Here is a 14,333-nt window from a genome sequence, read left to right on the forward strand (position 1 = left end):
ACTCCCTAGAATGCGCCCGCGCACCACAAGGGGTGCACGCACCACAGTTTGGGAACCACTGAATTATGCAATAGACCACTCAATATATGCGATAGACACGGGCACGCACACACACACACACACACACACACACACACACACACACACACACACTGACTAATACAAAAAACTAGTGGGGGAGGGGTTGAACTCTTGTACTGCCCTCAAATGGAAAGCCTGGTTTGTTATATCAGAATGCATACTTACTGACTGAGATTATGCAATACTACTATGATATTGTAAGGGTACCTGAAATGTGACCTTGCATGCATGCATCAGTATGAAATCTGAATGATGAGTGATGTCCTCTTTTGCAGTTGATTTGGGTCATACAAGTATGCTGTATTGACAATACAGCTGCGCTAACTGGCTTAATAGAGATCCTATTGTCATAGAGATAACATACCCCTAATTACCCTAATTAATATGTTCATAAAGAACATATTAACGCATTCTGAGCATTGATAACCTAATACGTGTTGATGACATAGATCAAACTATTATCATCCAAATGACTGAATCTTTTGATCAAGTCTCAAAAAAAATCCAAGGCAAAAGAAATGCCTCATTGTGTTGAAGGGAGAGAGGTGCAGTTTTCACCTATTTTCACATGCCTACTATCTAGGTCAATGTGTGTGTCGTCCCGTCCGGTGCCTGCACTCCCCTACGTGATTACACCAAGCAATTCTCAGCTCTTAACACAGTAAAATCCATAGTGATCATTTAGCTCCGAGAGTGTACAAATGGACACTAAGTTGAAAGAACACTATGGATTTTACTGTGTAAAATAGCTGTGTAGTGTGTAGTCAAGCTGTTGTAAGCCTCGCGCTTGATCAATTCACTTGGAAGCCCGAGTAACGAGTGGTTTCAGCAAGACTGTCCATTATCGGCCGTGTGTACTATGGAGAGCGTGCCCTTTAGCAGAAGGATTGCGAGGATTCTACCACTTTTTTGTGATTGTATTTGGCAGGCTTTCTTTCCTCTCCATAGGAGCCTTTATAGATTGGGTCTCATGCCACTGAGGATTACACCGTCAATATTATATGTCTGGACGGTGTTTACAGCACAGACTGTGGGAGGGAGGGCTTTGTGTATTCTGTGCGTGTGTGTTGATGTGCATATACGCGTGTGTGGCTCCACTCGCCTTCTTATCAGCTGCACCAGACCACAGGCCAGGGGAATCATCCTTCTGTTTGATCTCTCTCTCTCTCTCTCCTCTCTGATCTTTTCTTCTTTAACACCCCTCCACTCCTTTTTCCTGTCTAGGACGGCACTCTGTTCTATTCCTTTGACCATGACCGAGGCCTTGATTGCAGGAATACCCACTACTATTGCACGCTCTCATGCCCAATTTAAAAATCCATCCTGGCAATTTTTAGAATAATATGCGAGGCCAAGGTCAGAGCTTGCAACTGGGGATAGACTTACTGTGACCTGCACACATCAGATGGGCAGTAGCTTAGCTACTTTCACACATCAGATGGGCAGTAGCTTAGCTACTTTCTTTCAGAATGATGTAGCTTTCATCACTAACGTTTAACATTTTCAAGGGCACATCAACATAAAATACGACACACACACACACACACACACACACACACACACACACACACACACACACAGTACATACACCAGTGGTTCCCAAAGTGGGGTCCAGGGACCCCCAGGGGTCCTTGAGGGGAGTTCTAGGGGGACCCGAGCTAAATAATAGATAGGAACCAAATTGACCCTTATCGGACTGTAACTCTGAGAGTGTACAAATGGAACCAAATGGACCCTAATGGGTCCATTTGGTTCCATTTGTACACTCTCAGAGTTAAATTAACAGTGATTTTACAAAACAGAGATAGAAATGCCATTAAATGGGGGCCCGTAGCCTAATGCAGGTCAAACCGTAGGGGCCCTTGAAATGAAAATGTTTGAAAATCACTGCTAGAGCCGTAAAACATCTTCTCCTTGGCATATCTTTTCAAATGGGGGTCCGCGGGCTAATGAGTGTCATTTTGTGGGTCCTTGACGTGAAATGGTTTGGGAACCAGTGACATACACCATCACCGGTTTGTGTACCGGTGGTTTGTGTAGCGGCGGTTTGTGTAGCGGCGGTTTGTGTAGCGGCGGTTTGTGTAGCGGTGGTTTGTGTAGCGGTGGTTTGTGTAGCGGCGGTTTGTGTAGCGGCGGTTTGTGTAGCGGCGGTTTGTGTAGCGGTGGTTTGTGTAGCGGTGGTTTGTGTAGCGGCGGTTTGTGTAGCGGTGGTTTGTGTAGCGGTGGTTTGTGTAGCGGTGGTTTGTGTAGCGGTGGTTTGTGTAGCGGTGGTTTGTGTAGCGGTGGTTTGTGTACGGGTGGTTTGTGTAGCGGTGGTTTGTGTACGGGTGGTTTGTGTAGCGGTGGTTTGTGTACGGGTGGTTTGTGTAGCGGTGGTTTGTGTAGCGGTGGTTTGTGTAGCGGTGGTTTGTGTAGCGGTGGTTTGTGTAGCGGTGGTTTGTGTAGCGGTGGTTTGTGTACCGGTGGTTTGTGTAGCGGTGGTTTGTGTAGCGGCGGTTTGTGTAGCGGTGGTTTGTGTAGCGGTGGTTTGTGTAGCGGTGGTTTGTGTAGCGGTGGTTTGTGTAGCGGTGGTTTGTGTAGCGGCGGTTTGTGTAGCGGTGGTTTGTGTAGCGGTGGTTTGTGTAGCGGTGGTTTGTGTAGCGGTGGTTTGTGTAGCGGTGGTTTGTCCGGTGGTTTGTGTAGCGGTGGTTTGTGTAGCGGTGGTTTGTGTAGCGGTGGTTTGTGTAGCGGTGGTTTGTGTAGCGGTGGTTTGTCCGGTGGTTTGTCCGGTGGTTTGTGTAGCGGTGGTTTGTGTAGCGGTGGTTTGTGTACCGGTGGTTTGTGTAGCGGTGGTTTGTGTAGCGGTGGTTTGTGTAGCGGTGGTTTGTGTAGCGGTGGTTTGTGTAGCGGTGGTTTGTGTAGCGGTGGTTTGTGTAGCGGTGGTTTGTGTAGCGGTGGTTTGTGTAGCGGTGGTTTGTGTAGCGGTGGTTTGTGTAGCGGTGGTTTGTGTAGCGGTGGTTTGTGTAGCGGTGGTTTGTGTAGCGGTGGTTTGTGTACCGGTGGTTTGTGTAGCGGTGGTTTGTGTAGCGGTGGTTTGTGTAGCGGTGGTTTGTGTAGCGGTGGTTTGTGTAGCGGTGGTTTGTGTACCGGTGGTTTGTGTAGCGGTGGTTTGTGTAGCGGTGGTTTGTGTAGCGGTGGTTTGTGTACGGGTGGTTTGTGTAGCGGTGGTTTGTGTAGCGGTGGTTTGTGTACCGGTGGTTTGTGTAGCGGTGGTTTGTGTACCGGTGGTTTGTGTAGCGGTGGTTTGTGTAGCGGTGGTTTGTGTAGCGGTGGTTCGTGTAGCGGTGGTTCGTGTAGCGGTGGTTTGTGTATCGGTGGTTTGTGTACCGGTGGTTCGCGAAAGAATTAACACTGCATTGCAGGAAGGACTAGACTGTGCTAGTACCGTACTGTAAGTACAGTACGTACAGTACAAAACGATGTAGGCACCGGAAATGCATTTTACACTTATCCCATTTTGACCTGAGATCAGATTCTAAAAATGTCTTCTACATCCTGACAGTTTTCTGAAAAAGCTATGTTTCTATGTCAGTGGTTCTTCGATTTTTCAAAAATAGCAGACCTACAAGTTCATAGCGCGCCACTCGGTGGCGCACTATGAGCTTGTAGATCTGCTATTTTTCAATAGCTAAAGCATAACATAATGCTAACACCAAAAGGGGTTCCCGCCCAAAATGGGTTAATAAATAGAGTTTCTGACGCGTTTTCGTTACATTCTAATGCTATATTGACAATGGAGCTTACGAGAGGCATCACCGGAAAGACTCCTGAAGTGAATGTTGCAAAGTATGACTTTAAGTATATCAGTAACTTATATAAGGCAGTGGTTCCCAAACTTCTTCATGTCAAGGACCCCCAAATTGACACTAATTAGCCAGCGGACCCCCATTAGAAAAGATACCCCCCATAAGAGAAGACTTTTTACGGCTCTAGCAGTGATTCTCAACCCGTCTAATTTCAAGGACCCCCAGTTTTGACATGCGTTAGTCTACAGAACCCCTTTTAATGGCATATCTGTCTCTGGGACCCCTAATTTATATTGTAAAATCAATTTTAATTTAACTCGGAGACCCTGACGGGTCCATTTGGTTCCATGTGTAGTGTACACTCTCAAGAGTTACAGACCCATAAGGGTCCATTTGGTTCCTATTATTTAGCTGCATGGGGACCCCCTGGAACTCCCTCAAGGACCCCTCATCATCATTTTTCGACCGCGGTCGAGATCATGGATTTCACAATGCCATGCCAGACTTCCCGTTCCATTGCCATCCCCAGTTCCTGCTTACTGATGCATGTGTCCCTAGCGATGAAATCAGGGAACAACAGTTTTCTACCTCTGGTCTGCTTTGAGGCAGGACTCCAGAGAAGAAGGGAAGATATAACCTCATTGTCAGCTCTGTAGCAGTGGCCGGCAAACTGTGTTCTTCTGGATGGGACTAGTGAAGAAACACGGGGAAGGTTGCCGTATATTAGATTAGTCGATGGGTGGCTCTTCCAAGACAGATTTTGCGCTCTCATTAGAAGGCGGGTGTAAGTGCCATTCAACCGTTTCGGGTCCCCGGACCCCACTTTGGGAACCACCGATGTAGGGCATCTCTTCCAACTTATTTCTGCCTGTTCACTTATGCAATTATGCTCCAAATTCACAACATTGACTCACATTACAGAAGAGGGGGGGAAACGCGGCGCTGGGTGTCCCGTCCCGGGCATCTCTATATGGGTCACGCATCAATGATGCAAGCCGCCAAAATGTAGCAAAATGAGCGAAAGACACGGCGGCTAGTTATTTCATGGTTGTTTGCGGAAGCAGCAGTTTTGCATTTTGATGACCCCCCTCTCTTTGAAGTGTGGTATTCAAAAAAAGTCTTGTTGATTCGCTTACAGTTTACAAAATTATCGACTGCAGTTTTCCTATAGACACATTCATACATAATTCATTATTCCTGCTCGCCATATCCTGCTGTGAATTTAAAATACAACCCTACACCAACTAACAATAATAGCAGACAATTAAAAACTTTGGGTCACGGTGGCACAGTTGGTAGTGCTGTCGCCTCACAGCTAGAAGGTCCTGGGTTCGATTCCCGCTGCGGACGCTGTGGGCACTGGGGGGGCGTGTTTCCCTCCTCCACGTCATCAGTGCCCATACCCGAGGCGGGGTTGGCGAAAGGGCCTTTCTGTGTGGAGTTTGCATGTTCTCCCCGTGTCCCCTAGGGTAGGTACCCTCACAAAAACATGCAGTAATCCTGGTCTCTAAACTGCCTCCCCCTGGCCAGCCGGGGCGCCTGATGGAGGGGAAAGGAACTGGTCGGAATAACGTGTTCCTTCCACGCACTAAGAAAGCATGAGGTCAGTCCGCTGCCCCCCCAGGCTGGCAGAGGAAGTGTAGCACCCAGGATTACATTAGATAATTGACACTGTGTGAAAAAATGGGTTACAAAATTGTGGGATAAAACATAAAATAAAAAACTTCCTAGAGTAAACCTACTCTAACCCCAAAACTATCCCAAGGGAAGTGTGATGGTATTCATAGGCCCACTTTCTGCCTTGTGATGCTTGATTCTTTTTTTTTAGCACAGTGCTGAGAATAAGGTAAAGTTCAACCCTCCCTGTGACTAGCATGCAAGGACACAAACTCCTACTTCCAGTCAAATCCAGGAGACGTCTATAGTTGAGGGAAACGGAGCCTTAACGCCAGGGCTCCACCGGACGCGTCGCGTCGCGTCAAAAAACGCACCGGTTCAATTTTAATGCACGCGTCGCGTCTCCGTCAACGCGGGCAGTGGAGCCACCCTTCATTGATTAAAAAGGGAACATTCCCTGACGGTGACGGAGACGCGACGCTGACGCGCCCGGTGGAGCCCGGCCGTAAGACCGTATGCATTATTATCGGTCAATGGTAAATGGTGCATTTATATATATAGTGCCTTTATCCAAGGCGCTTTACATAGATTGTGCATTACATTCACCCATTCACACACACATTCATACACCGATTGCGGCGGAAGCCATGCAAGGTACCAACCAGCACATCGGGAGCAATTTGGGGTTCAGTGTCTTGCCCAAGGACACTTCGACATGTAGACAGGAGGAGCCGGGATTCGAACCGCCGACCCATGGATCATTGGACGACCTGCTCCACCTCCTGAACCACAGTCGCCCCTGTGGTTGCTAATGCTAGTGGCTCACCTGTAAGAAAAGAAAAACAAAGTCATCAGCTTGGTGTTATTGAGTCCAGTCATCAGCTTGGTGTTCTTGGGTCCAGTCATCAGCTTGGTGTTCTTGGGTCCAGTGGACACGAGCACGCTGTCAGGGGGAAGAAAACAGCCTGACATGCTTGGTCTGCATTGTTAAAAAAAAAAAAGAAGGCTGTGGCTGTCAGTGGATTTGCAGACAAATTGATTTTGTGAAAGCCAGATATGAGATCCAGTCTGGATCTAATAATGTGTTGCTGCAGTGAAATACTAGGCATGGGAAAGATATATATATTTCTCCCCCGTCCATGGAAGAAACCCAAATAGTTTGGATATTTGGCAGAGGCAAGGAAGCAACCAGGTGCTCGACGGAGAAGTGCAGGTAGATACAAAATATAAAAATAGTAAAAAAGGTGCTCCTGGATCAATCGGGATAAGACATCTATTGAAAACAGAGCGGAGATCCGGGCACACAGAAGTTAAAATCACACCTGTGTGAACTGAGTGGAACACTATCTCTGTCTCTCTGTTTCTGGCACAACAGCGCCACTTTTGCCCCTACTGGTACTCTAAACTGACATAGGAGGACATAGGTTGGGACATAGGGACATTGCTGTTCCTTGGAGTGTTTGCACCACTCAAAAAGGAGAAGAATCTTTATTAAACCAACATGGTTTCCACCTACAGTATACCGGTCTGCATCAGGGCTGATAGTTGGTTGCTATTATATTGTGTTGTGTGCAGTTGTTGTATAACTGTTTTCTTTCTTGCACTTCCACCTCTCATTCCCCAATGTTCCCCACTTCCCATTGTACTCTCTGCACTCTCATAATTGCAGTTGTTGAACGATGGTACAGTGAATTGATGCTACATAGCAACGCATGCGCGTTAGCTGAATATATTAACCCATTCTGGGCGGGAACCCCCTTTGGTGTTTTAAAGCATTATGTTATACTTTAGCTATTGGAAAATAGCAGATCTACAAGCTCATAGCGCGGCACCGAGTGCCGCACTACGAGCTTGTAGATCTGCTATTTTTTTGAAAAGCGTGAAAATGTGTTGCAAATCTTTGAATATATATTTTTTCAGAGCGAACGTTTGTAACTCATACCTTTGCTTCTGGGGAGTCCCTGGAACAACATATTTTCAGATGGGGGTCGGTGGCCGATTACATATATTTTTGGGGGTTCTTGACATGAAAATGTTTGAGAATGACAAACAGGATTTAGAAGACATTTTGTAGAACCGTCCTCAGGTCTAAATGTATTAACCCATTCAGGCCTGACGTCGAAATTTATTTATTTTATTTTTCTAAATCATGACAATTTTCGGAAAGATTTGAGGCACATTTTAACGATTTTTCAAAAATAGCAGACCTACAAGTTCATAGCGCGCCACTCGGTGGCGCGCTATGAGCTTGTAGATCTGCTATTTTTCAATAGCTAAATTATAACATAATGTTTAAAACACCAAAAGGGGTTCCCGCCCAAAATTGGTTAATGGTTAATGTGGTTAAACGCTAACGTGACATGGATGCGTTCCAGGTCTAAATGTATTAAATACAAAATGCCTGGTCTCAGTCGGCTGTAACCCTGAAGCATCTCTCACGGATATCACTGCTGTTCATTATTGCTCCTATCTATCCGTCATCCCCATCTGTGCAACCGAATTTGCATAATATTCATAACCTCTCCTCACACCATGCTGTGTGATTGGTTTTCTTATGCATATGCAACAGGTTCGGGCACATGACGCAGGAACAAAGTTACACAACCTTTAATAAAAGACACGTCTAGCCACCTTGATGGAAAAGGTTGTTTGGGTCACAAAGTGAGAGCCAATATAACTGTGTGAATCTTACTTATTCACTGCAGTATGTTTACTGTATGACTCATGCGTGTATCATTGCAAATGCAGTTAGAGAGAGGGTGTTATAAGTAAAGTAGAGTTGTCCCGATACCAATTTATTCAGAACGAGTACAGGTACTTAATTCTTAGTACTCGCCGATACCGAGTACCGATAAAAGTACTTTATTTTTGTTGAGTGACCACTTATTTTACCCCCTTTTTTCTCACAGATGGATCTCCGATCCAACTGCAGTGTTGGGTCAGACTTGCTCCCGTTGCATTCGTTCAGCCTAGTGTCAAATTGGATGTTTTGGTACTCGTGTCAAAGTATCGTGGGCGGTTCTGAGTACCGAGTTCGAGTACTTGAGGCCGATACCAGTATCTGTATTGGTATCGGAACAACTCTGAAGTAAAGTTACCTTACCCTCTGTAAATAAATGCATTTAATAAACTCTCTCTCTTCCAGAATCTCCTACTGCACAGCGGACAAAACTCAGGACAAGGTGTTTGCATACGTTTCTCAGAGTCAGTTCAATGAAACACTGGAGTGCCACGCGTTCCTCTGCCAAAAGAAGAAGATTGTAAGTTTGATTGTTTTATTAATTACCAGTATGCAGAATGGGTACATTTCTTTTTTTTTTTTTTTTTTTAATTATGTTTTTATTTTGGTCTTTGTGTACAAGCATAATGAACAACTACATCATGAGAAGTACATTACAATCATATATATATAAAGATACATTTCCCATGTTCTCAATGGTGACCAAAGTTACAACATTTTTCTTTTTCTTTGGAGCAAAAACAAAAAACGAACAAACAAGAAAAAACAAAAAAAGAATGGGTACATTTCAAACGAAAGCACAAGTCAATACAAAAAAACTGTTACTGTGAACGACACCATGATAAAGCATTACACTTGTTTACAACAGGGTCCACCATGTTCAATTCATCAGAACATTTAGAGACGTACAAATATACACTTCTATATAAAAAAAACACAGGAAATCATCATCATAAAGGAAGTAAAAAAGGAAAAAGCATATACAGTAAGGGGGGGGAAAGGGGTGGAGGGGACTCAGACTTCACAGGGGCCAGTTTGGAATTGCAGCCGTCCGTAGGTGCCCTTTGAGAGCCCTTTTGAGAGCGGGTTTGAAGGAGTCAAGGCAACCTTGAAACCTTTCTGTTGCAATATTTTCTTGAGTCTGGTACATTTTAGTCAGAGGTGGTGTTTGGCTCCACCTTGTGGTAACAGTGATTCCTTCAACTTTAAGGGATAGAGTAATGTGAGATATTCAGTAGGGCGGCAGTGGATCAAGGGGTAGAGTGGCCGGTAGAGCGGCCGGAGTTTGATCCCTGTGGGCTCCCCCAGAGTTGGTGTCGAAGTGTCCTTGAGCAAGACTCTGACCCTGAAACCCTAATTGCTCCTGATGAGCAGGTTGGTGCCTTGCATTGATTTCGTCGACTAAAACTAATTTAAGACGAAAAATGTTCGTAAACTACCTTTTTCCACTGACTAAAACTAAATGAAAACTAAGCTATGATGACTAAAACTAAGACAGAAATATATTGACAATTTCAACAAATACAAGCTAGACTAAAATGTTAGGAAGGCACTAGTGGACAAGAGATCCAGTCATTTTACAATTAGTTGCATGCTGAAAATAGCCGATCTACAAGCTCACGACACGTCGCAGCGTTGTGGGCTTGTCCTTACGACGCCATCAAGGCCCGCCAAAACACATTTTGTTCGACTAAATCAACTGTAGATTTAGTCGACTAAAATCTTATATTTAGTCGACTAAAACTAGACCATCACAAAAGAATTCCGGGTGACTAAAATGTGACTAAACCTAAATGAAATCTATTCAAGAGACTATGACTAAAACTAAAATCTAAATGTGCTGCCAAAAACATCACTGTTATATGAACTATGAATGTGTGTGGGTGAATCTAATGCACAATCACCCACTTTGAGAAAGCCTGCTGTAGAATGACATTTTCAAAGTATGTTTTAACCCATTCTGGACAGGAACCCCTTTTGGTGTTTTAACTAAGCATTATGTTATGCTTTAGCTATTGAAAAATAGCAGATCTACAAGCTCATAGCGTGCCACCGAGTGGCGCGCTATGAGCTTGTAGGTCTGCTATTTTTTTTTAATTGTGAAAATGCGACACAAGTCTTTGAATATATATTCTTTCAGAAGACTTTTTTATTTATTTCAATGTCGGGTCTAAATATTTCCCCTTTGCTTTGACTCCATAGGCCCAGGCGGTGACGTTGACAGTGGCTCAGGCTTTTAAAGTAGCCCTGGATCTGTGGGAGGTCGCTCAGGAAGGTCTGTCTGTCTGTCTGTCTGTCTGTCTGTCTGTCTGTCTGACCACAGAAATGTTACCATGCAATGCCCGAGTCACACTTGGTTGACAATGGTTGTGCAAGCTTTTCTTTTCTTGGGTGGGGCATAGTTTAGTGGGTACAGGATGAGATGCAGTCTGGTAATCGGCCATCAACTGGTTGAAACAGAAAACAGAAGCTCGGGCGGCTAGTGTAGCGGTCCGGGAACCTAAGCCAGACTGACGGTGTGTCGCTGGTTCAACACCCAAGGTGTGTGTGTGTGTGTGTGTGTGTGTGTGTGTGTGTGTGTGTGTGTGTGTGTGTGTGTGTGTGTGTGTGTGTGTGTGTGTGTGTGTGTGTGTGTGTGTGTGTGTGTGTGTGTGTGTGTGTGTGTGTGTGTGTGTGTGTGTGTGTGTGTGTGTGTGTGTGTGTGTGTGTGTGTGTGTGTGACAGTGACAGTGACACAACTACTGTTGGCATAAATCGGGCCAAACGGTTGCGAGGAGTTGTATGGCGACCCATTGGTGTGGTTTGGGCCGTCGACTTGGGTTGACGTGCAGCAGGACATATCACACCACTGGGACAAACGCTAAAACTGTCTCGGCCCATCTCGACCCTTTGGTGTGGTTTGGGATTGGAGTGTGGATTTGGAAGGTTGAGAGTTTCAAGTCCTTAGAAACCCTGCAGGCCAAGCAGCCAATGGTGCTTGATTACAGTGTTTCTTACAGTGTTTCTTACAGTGTTTCTTACAGTGCTTCTTACAGTGTTTCTTACAGTGTTTCTTACAGTGCTTCTTACAGTGTTTCTTACAGTGTTTCTTACAGTGCTTCTTACAGTGTTTCTTACAGTGTTTCTTTCTACTTAAAATGATGATCAAATATAGGTGTCTGTGCCCCAGTCTGTTTGACATTCAGTAATTAGAACATTGTCTTTCCCCTCTGTCTGTCTGTCTGTCTGTCTGTCTGTCTGTCTGTCTGTCTGTCTGTCTGTCTGTCTGTCTGTCTGTCTGTCTGTCTGTCTGTCTGTCTGTCTGTCTGTCTGTCTGTCTGTCTGTCTGTCTGTCTGTCTGTCTGTGTCTGTCTGTCTCTCTGTCTCTCTGTCTCTCTCTCTCTCTCTCTCTCTCTCTCTCTCTCTCTCTCTCTCTCTCTCCCCCTCCCTCTCTCTCTCTCTCTCTCTCTCTCTCTCCCCCTCCCTCTCTCTCTCTCTCTCTCTCTCTCTCTCTCTCTCTCTCCCCCCCCCTCTCTCTCTCTCTCTCTCTCCCTAGACAAAGGTAAAAAGAGAACATGCTGTAGTTGTCCAGCCAGTGAAGGACAGATGGAGACCTCGGATACACACTGTGTCTCACCAGGTAGAGTTTGTTCTCAGATGGAGACCTCGGATACACACTGTGTCTCACCAGGTAGAGTTTGTTCTCAGATGGAGACCTCGGATACACACTGTGTCTCACCAGGTAGAGTTTGTTCTAGATGGAGACCTCGGATACACACTGTGTCTCACCAGGTAGAGTTTGTTCTCAGATGGAGACCTCGGATACACACTGTGTCTCACCAGGTAGAGTTTGTTCTAGATGGAGACCTCGGATACACACTGTGTCTCACCAGGTAGAGTTTGTTCTAGATGGAGACCTCGGATACACACTGTGTCTCACCAGGTAGAGTTTGTTCTCAGATGGAGACCTCGGATACACACTGTGTCTCACCAGGTAGAGTTTGTTCTCAGATGGAGACCTCGGATACACACTGTGTCTCACCAGGTAGAGTTTGTTCCAGATGGAGACCTCGGATACACACTGTGTCTCACCAGGTAGAGTTTGTTCTAGATGGAGACCTCGGATACACACTGTGTCTCACCAGGTAGAGTTTGTTCTAGATGGAGACCTCGGATACACACTGTGTCTCACCAGGTAGAGTTTGTTCTCAGATGGAGACCTCGGATACACACTGTGTCTCACCAGGTAGAGTTTGTTCTATATGGAGACCTCGGATACACACTGTGTCTCACCAGGTAGAGTTTGTTCTAGATGGAGACCTCGGATACACACTGTGTCTCACCAGGTAGAGTTTGTCCTCAGATGGAGACCTCGGATACACACTGTGTCTCACCAGGTAGAGTTTGTTCTCAGATGGAGACCTCGGATACACACTGTGTCTCACCAGGTAGAGTTTGTTCTAGATGGAGACCTCGGATACACACTGTGTCTCACCAGGTAGAGTTTGTTCTAGATGGAGACCTCAGATACACACTGTGTCTCACCAGGTAGAGTTTGTTCTCAGATGGAGACCTCGGATACACACTGTGTCTCACCAGGTAGAGTTTGTTCTAGATGGAGACCTCGGATACACACTGTGTCTCACCAGGTAGAGTTTGTTCTAGATGGAGACCTCGGATACACACTGTGTCTCACCAGGTAGAGTTTGTTCTCAGATGGAGACCTCGGATACACACTGTGTCTCACCAGGTAGAGTTTGTTCTCAGATGGAGACCTCGGATACACACTGTGTCTCACCAGGTAGAGTTTGTTCTAGATGGAGACCTCGGATACACACTGTGTCTCACCAGGTAGAGTTTGTTCTCAGATGGAGACCTCGGATACACACTGTGTCTCACCAGGTAGAGTTTGTTCTATATGGAGACCTCGGATACACACTGTGTCTCACCAGGTAGAGTTTGTTCTAGATGGAGACCTCGGATACACACTGTGTCTCACCAGGTAGAGTTTGTTCTAGATGGAGACCTCGGATACACACTGTGTCTCACCAGGTAGAGTTTGTTCTAGATGGAGACCTCGGATACACACTGTGTCTCACCAGGTAGAGTTTGTCCTCAGATGGAGACCTCGGATACACACTGTGTCTCACCAGGTAGAGTTTGTTCTCAGATGGAGACCTCGGATACACACTGTGTCTCACCAGGTAGAGTTTGTTCTAGATGGAGACCTCGGATACACACTGTGTCTCACCAGGTAGAGTTTGTTCTAGATGGAGACCTCGGATACACACTGTGTCTCACCAGGTAGAGTTTGTTCTAGATGGAGACCTCGGATACACACTGTGTCTCACCAGGTAGAGTTTGTCCTCAGATGGAGACCTCGGATACACACTGTGTCTCACCAGGTAGAGTTTGTTCTCAGATGGAGACCTCGGATACACACTGTGTCTCACCAGGTAGAGTTTGTTCTAGATGGAGACCTCGGATACACACTGTGTCTCACCAGGTAGAGTTTGTTCTAGATGGAGACCTCAGATACACACTGTGTCTCACCAGGTAGAGTTTGTTCTCAGATGGAGACCTCGGATACACACTGTGTCTCACCAGGTAGAGTTTGTTCTAGATGGAGACCTCGGATACACACTGTGTCTCACCAGGTAGAGTTTGTTCTCAGATGGAGACCTCGGATACACACTGTGTCTCACCAGGTAGAGTTTGTTCTAGATGGAGACCTCGGATACACACTGTGTCTCACCAGGTAGAGTTTGTTCCAGATGGAGACCTCGGATACACACTGTGTCTCACCAGGTAGAGTTTGTTCTCAGATGGAGACCTCGGATACACACTGTGTCTCACCAGGTAGAGTTTGTTCTAGATGGAGACCAAGGATACACACTGTGTCTCACCAGGTAGAGTTTGTTCTCAGATGGAGACCTCGGATACACACTGTGTCTCACCAGGTAGAGTTTGTTCTAGATGGAGACCTCGGATACACACTGTGTCTCACCAGGTAGAGTTTGTTCTAGATGGAGACCTCGGATACACACTGTGTCTCACCAGGTAGAGTTTGTTCTAGATGGAGACCTCGGATACACACTGTGTCTCACCAGGTAGAGTTTGTTCTAGATGGA

At 45.8% G+C, this 14,333-nt stretch overlaps 1 protein-coding gene across 1 annotated transcript in view; it reads left to right on the forward strand.

The window, feature by feature from the left end:
• The window catches only part of LOC306940720 (low density lipoprotein receptor adapter protein 1), a 95,654-nt gene that overhangs the window by 58,572 nt on the left and 22,749 nt on the right, over window positions 1-14,333 (forward strand). The window contains exons 4-6 of the mRNA XM_079525858.1: window positions 8,629-8,743; window positions 10,426-10,498; window positions 11,759-11,842. Of these exons, the coding sequence (XP_079381984.1) occupies window positions 8,629-8,743; window positions 10,426-10,498; window positions 11,759-11,842 (272 nt within the window). The remainder of the gene's footprint in view (window positions 1-8,628; window positions 8,744-10,425; window positions 10,499-11,758; window positions 11,843-14,333) is intronic.

This window comes from Electrona antarctica, assembly GCF_951216825.1.
Source record: "Electrona antarctica genome assembly, chromosome: 17".
Lineage (NCBI taxonomy): Eukaryota > Metazoa > Chordata > Actinopteri > Myctophiformes > Myctophidae > Electrona > Electrona antarctica.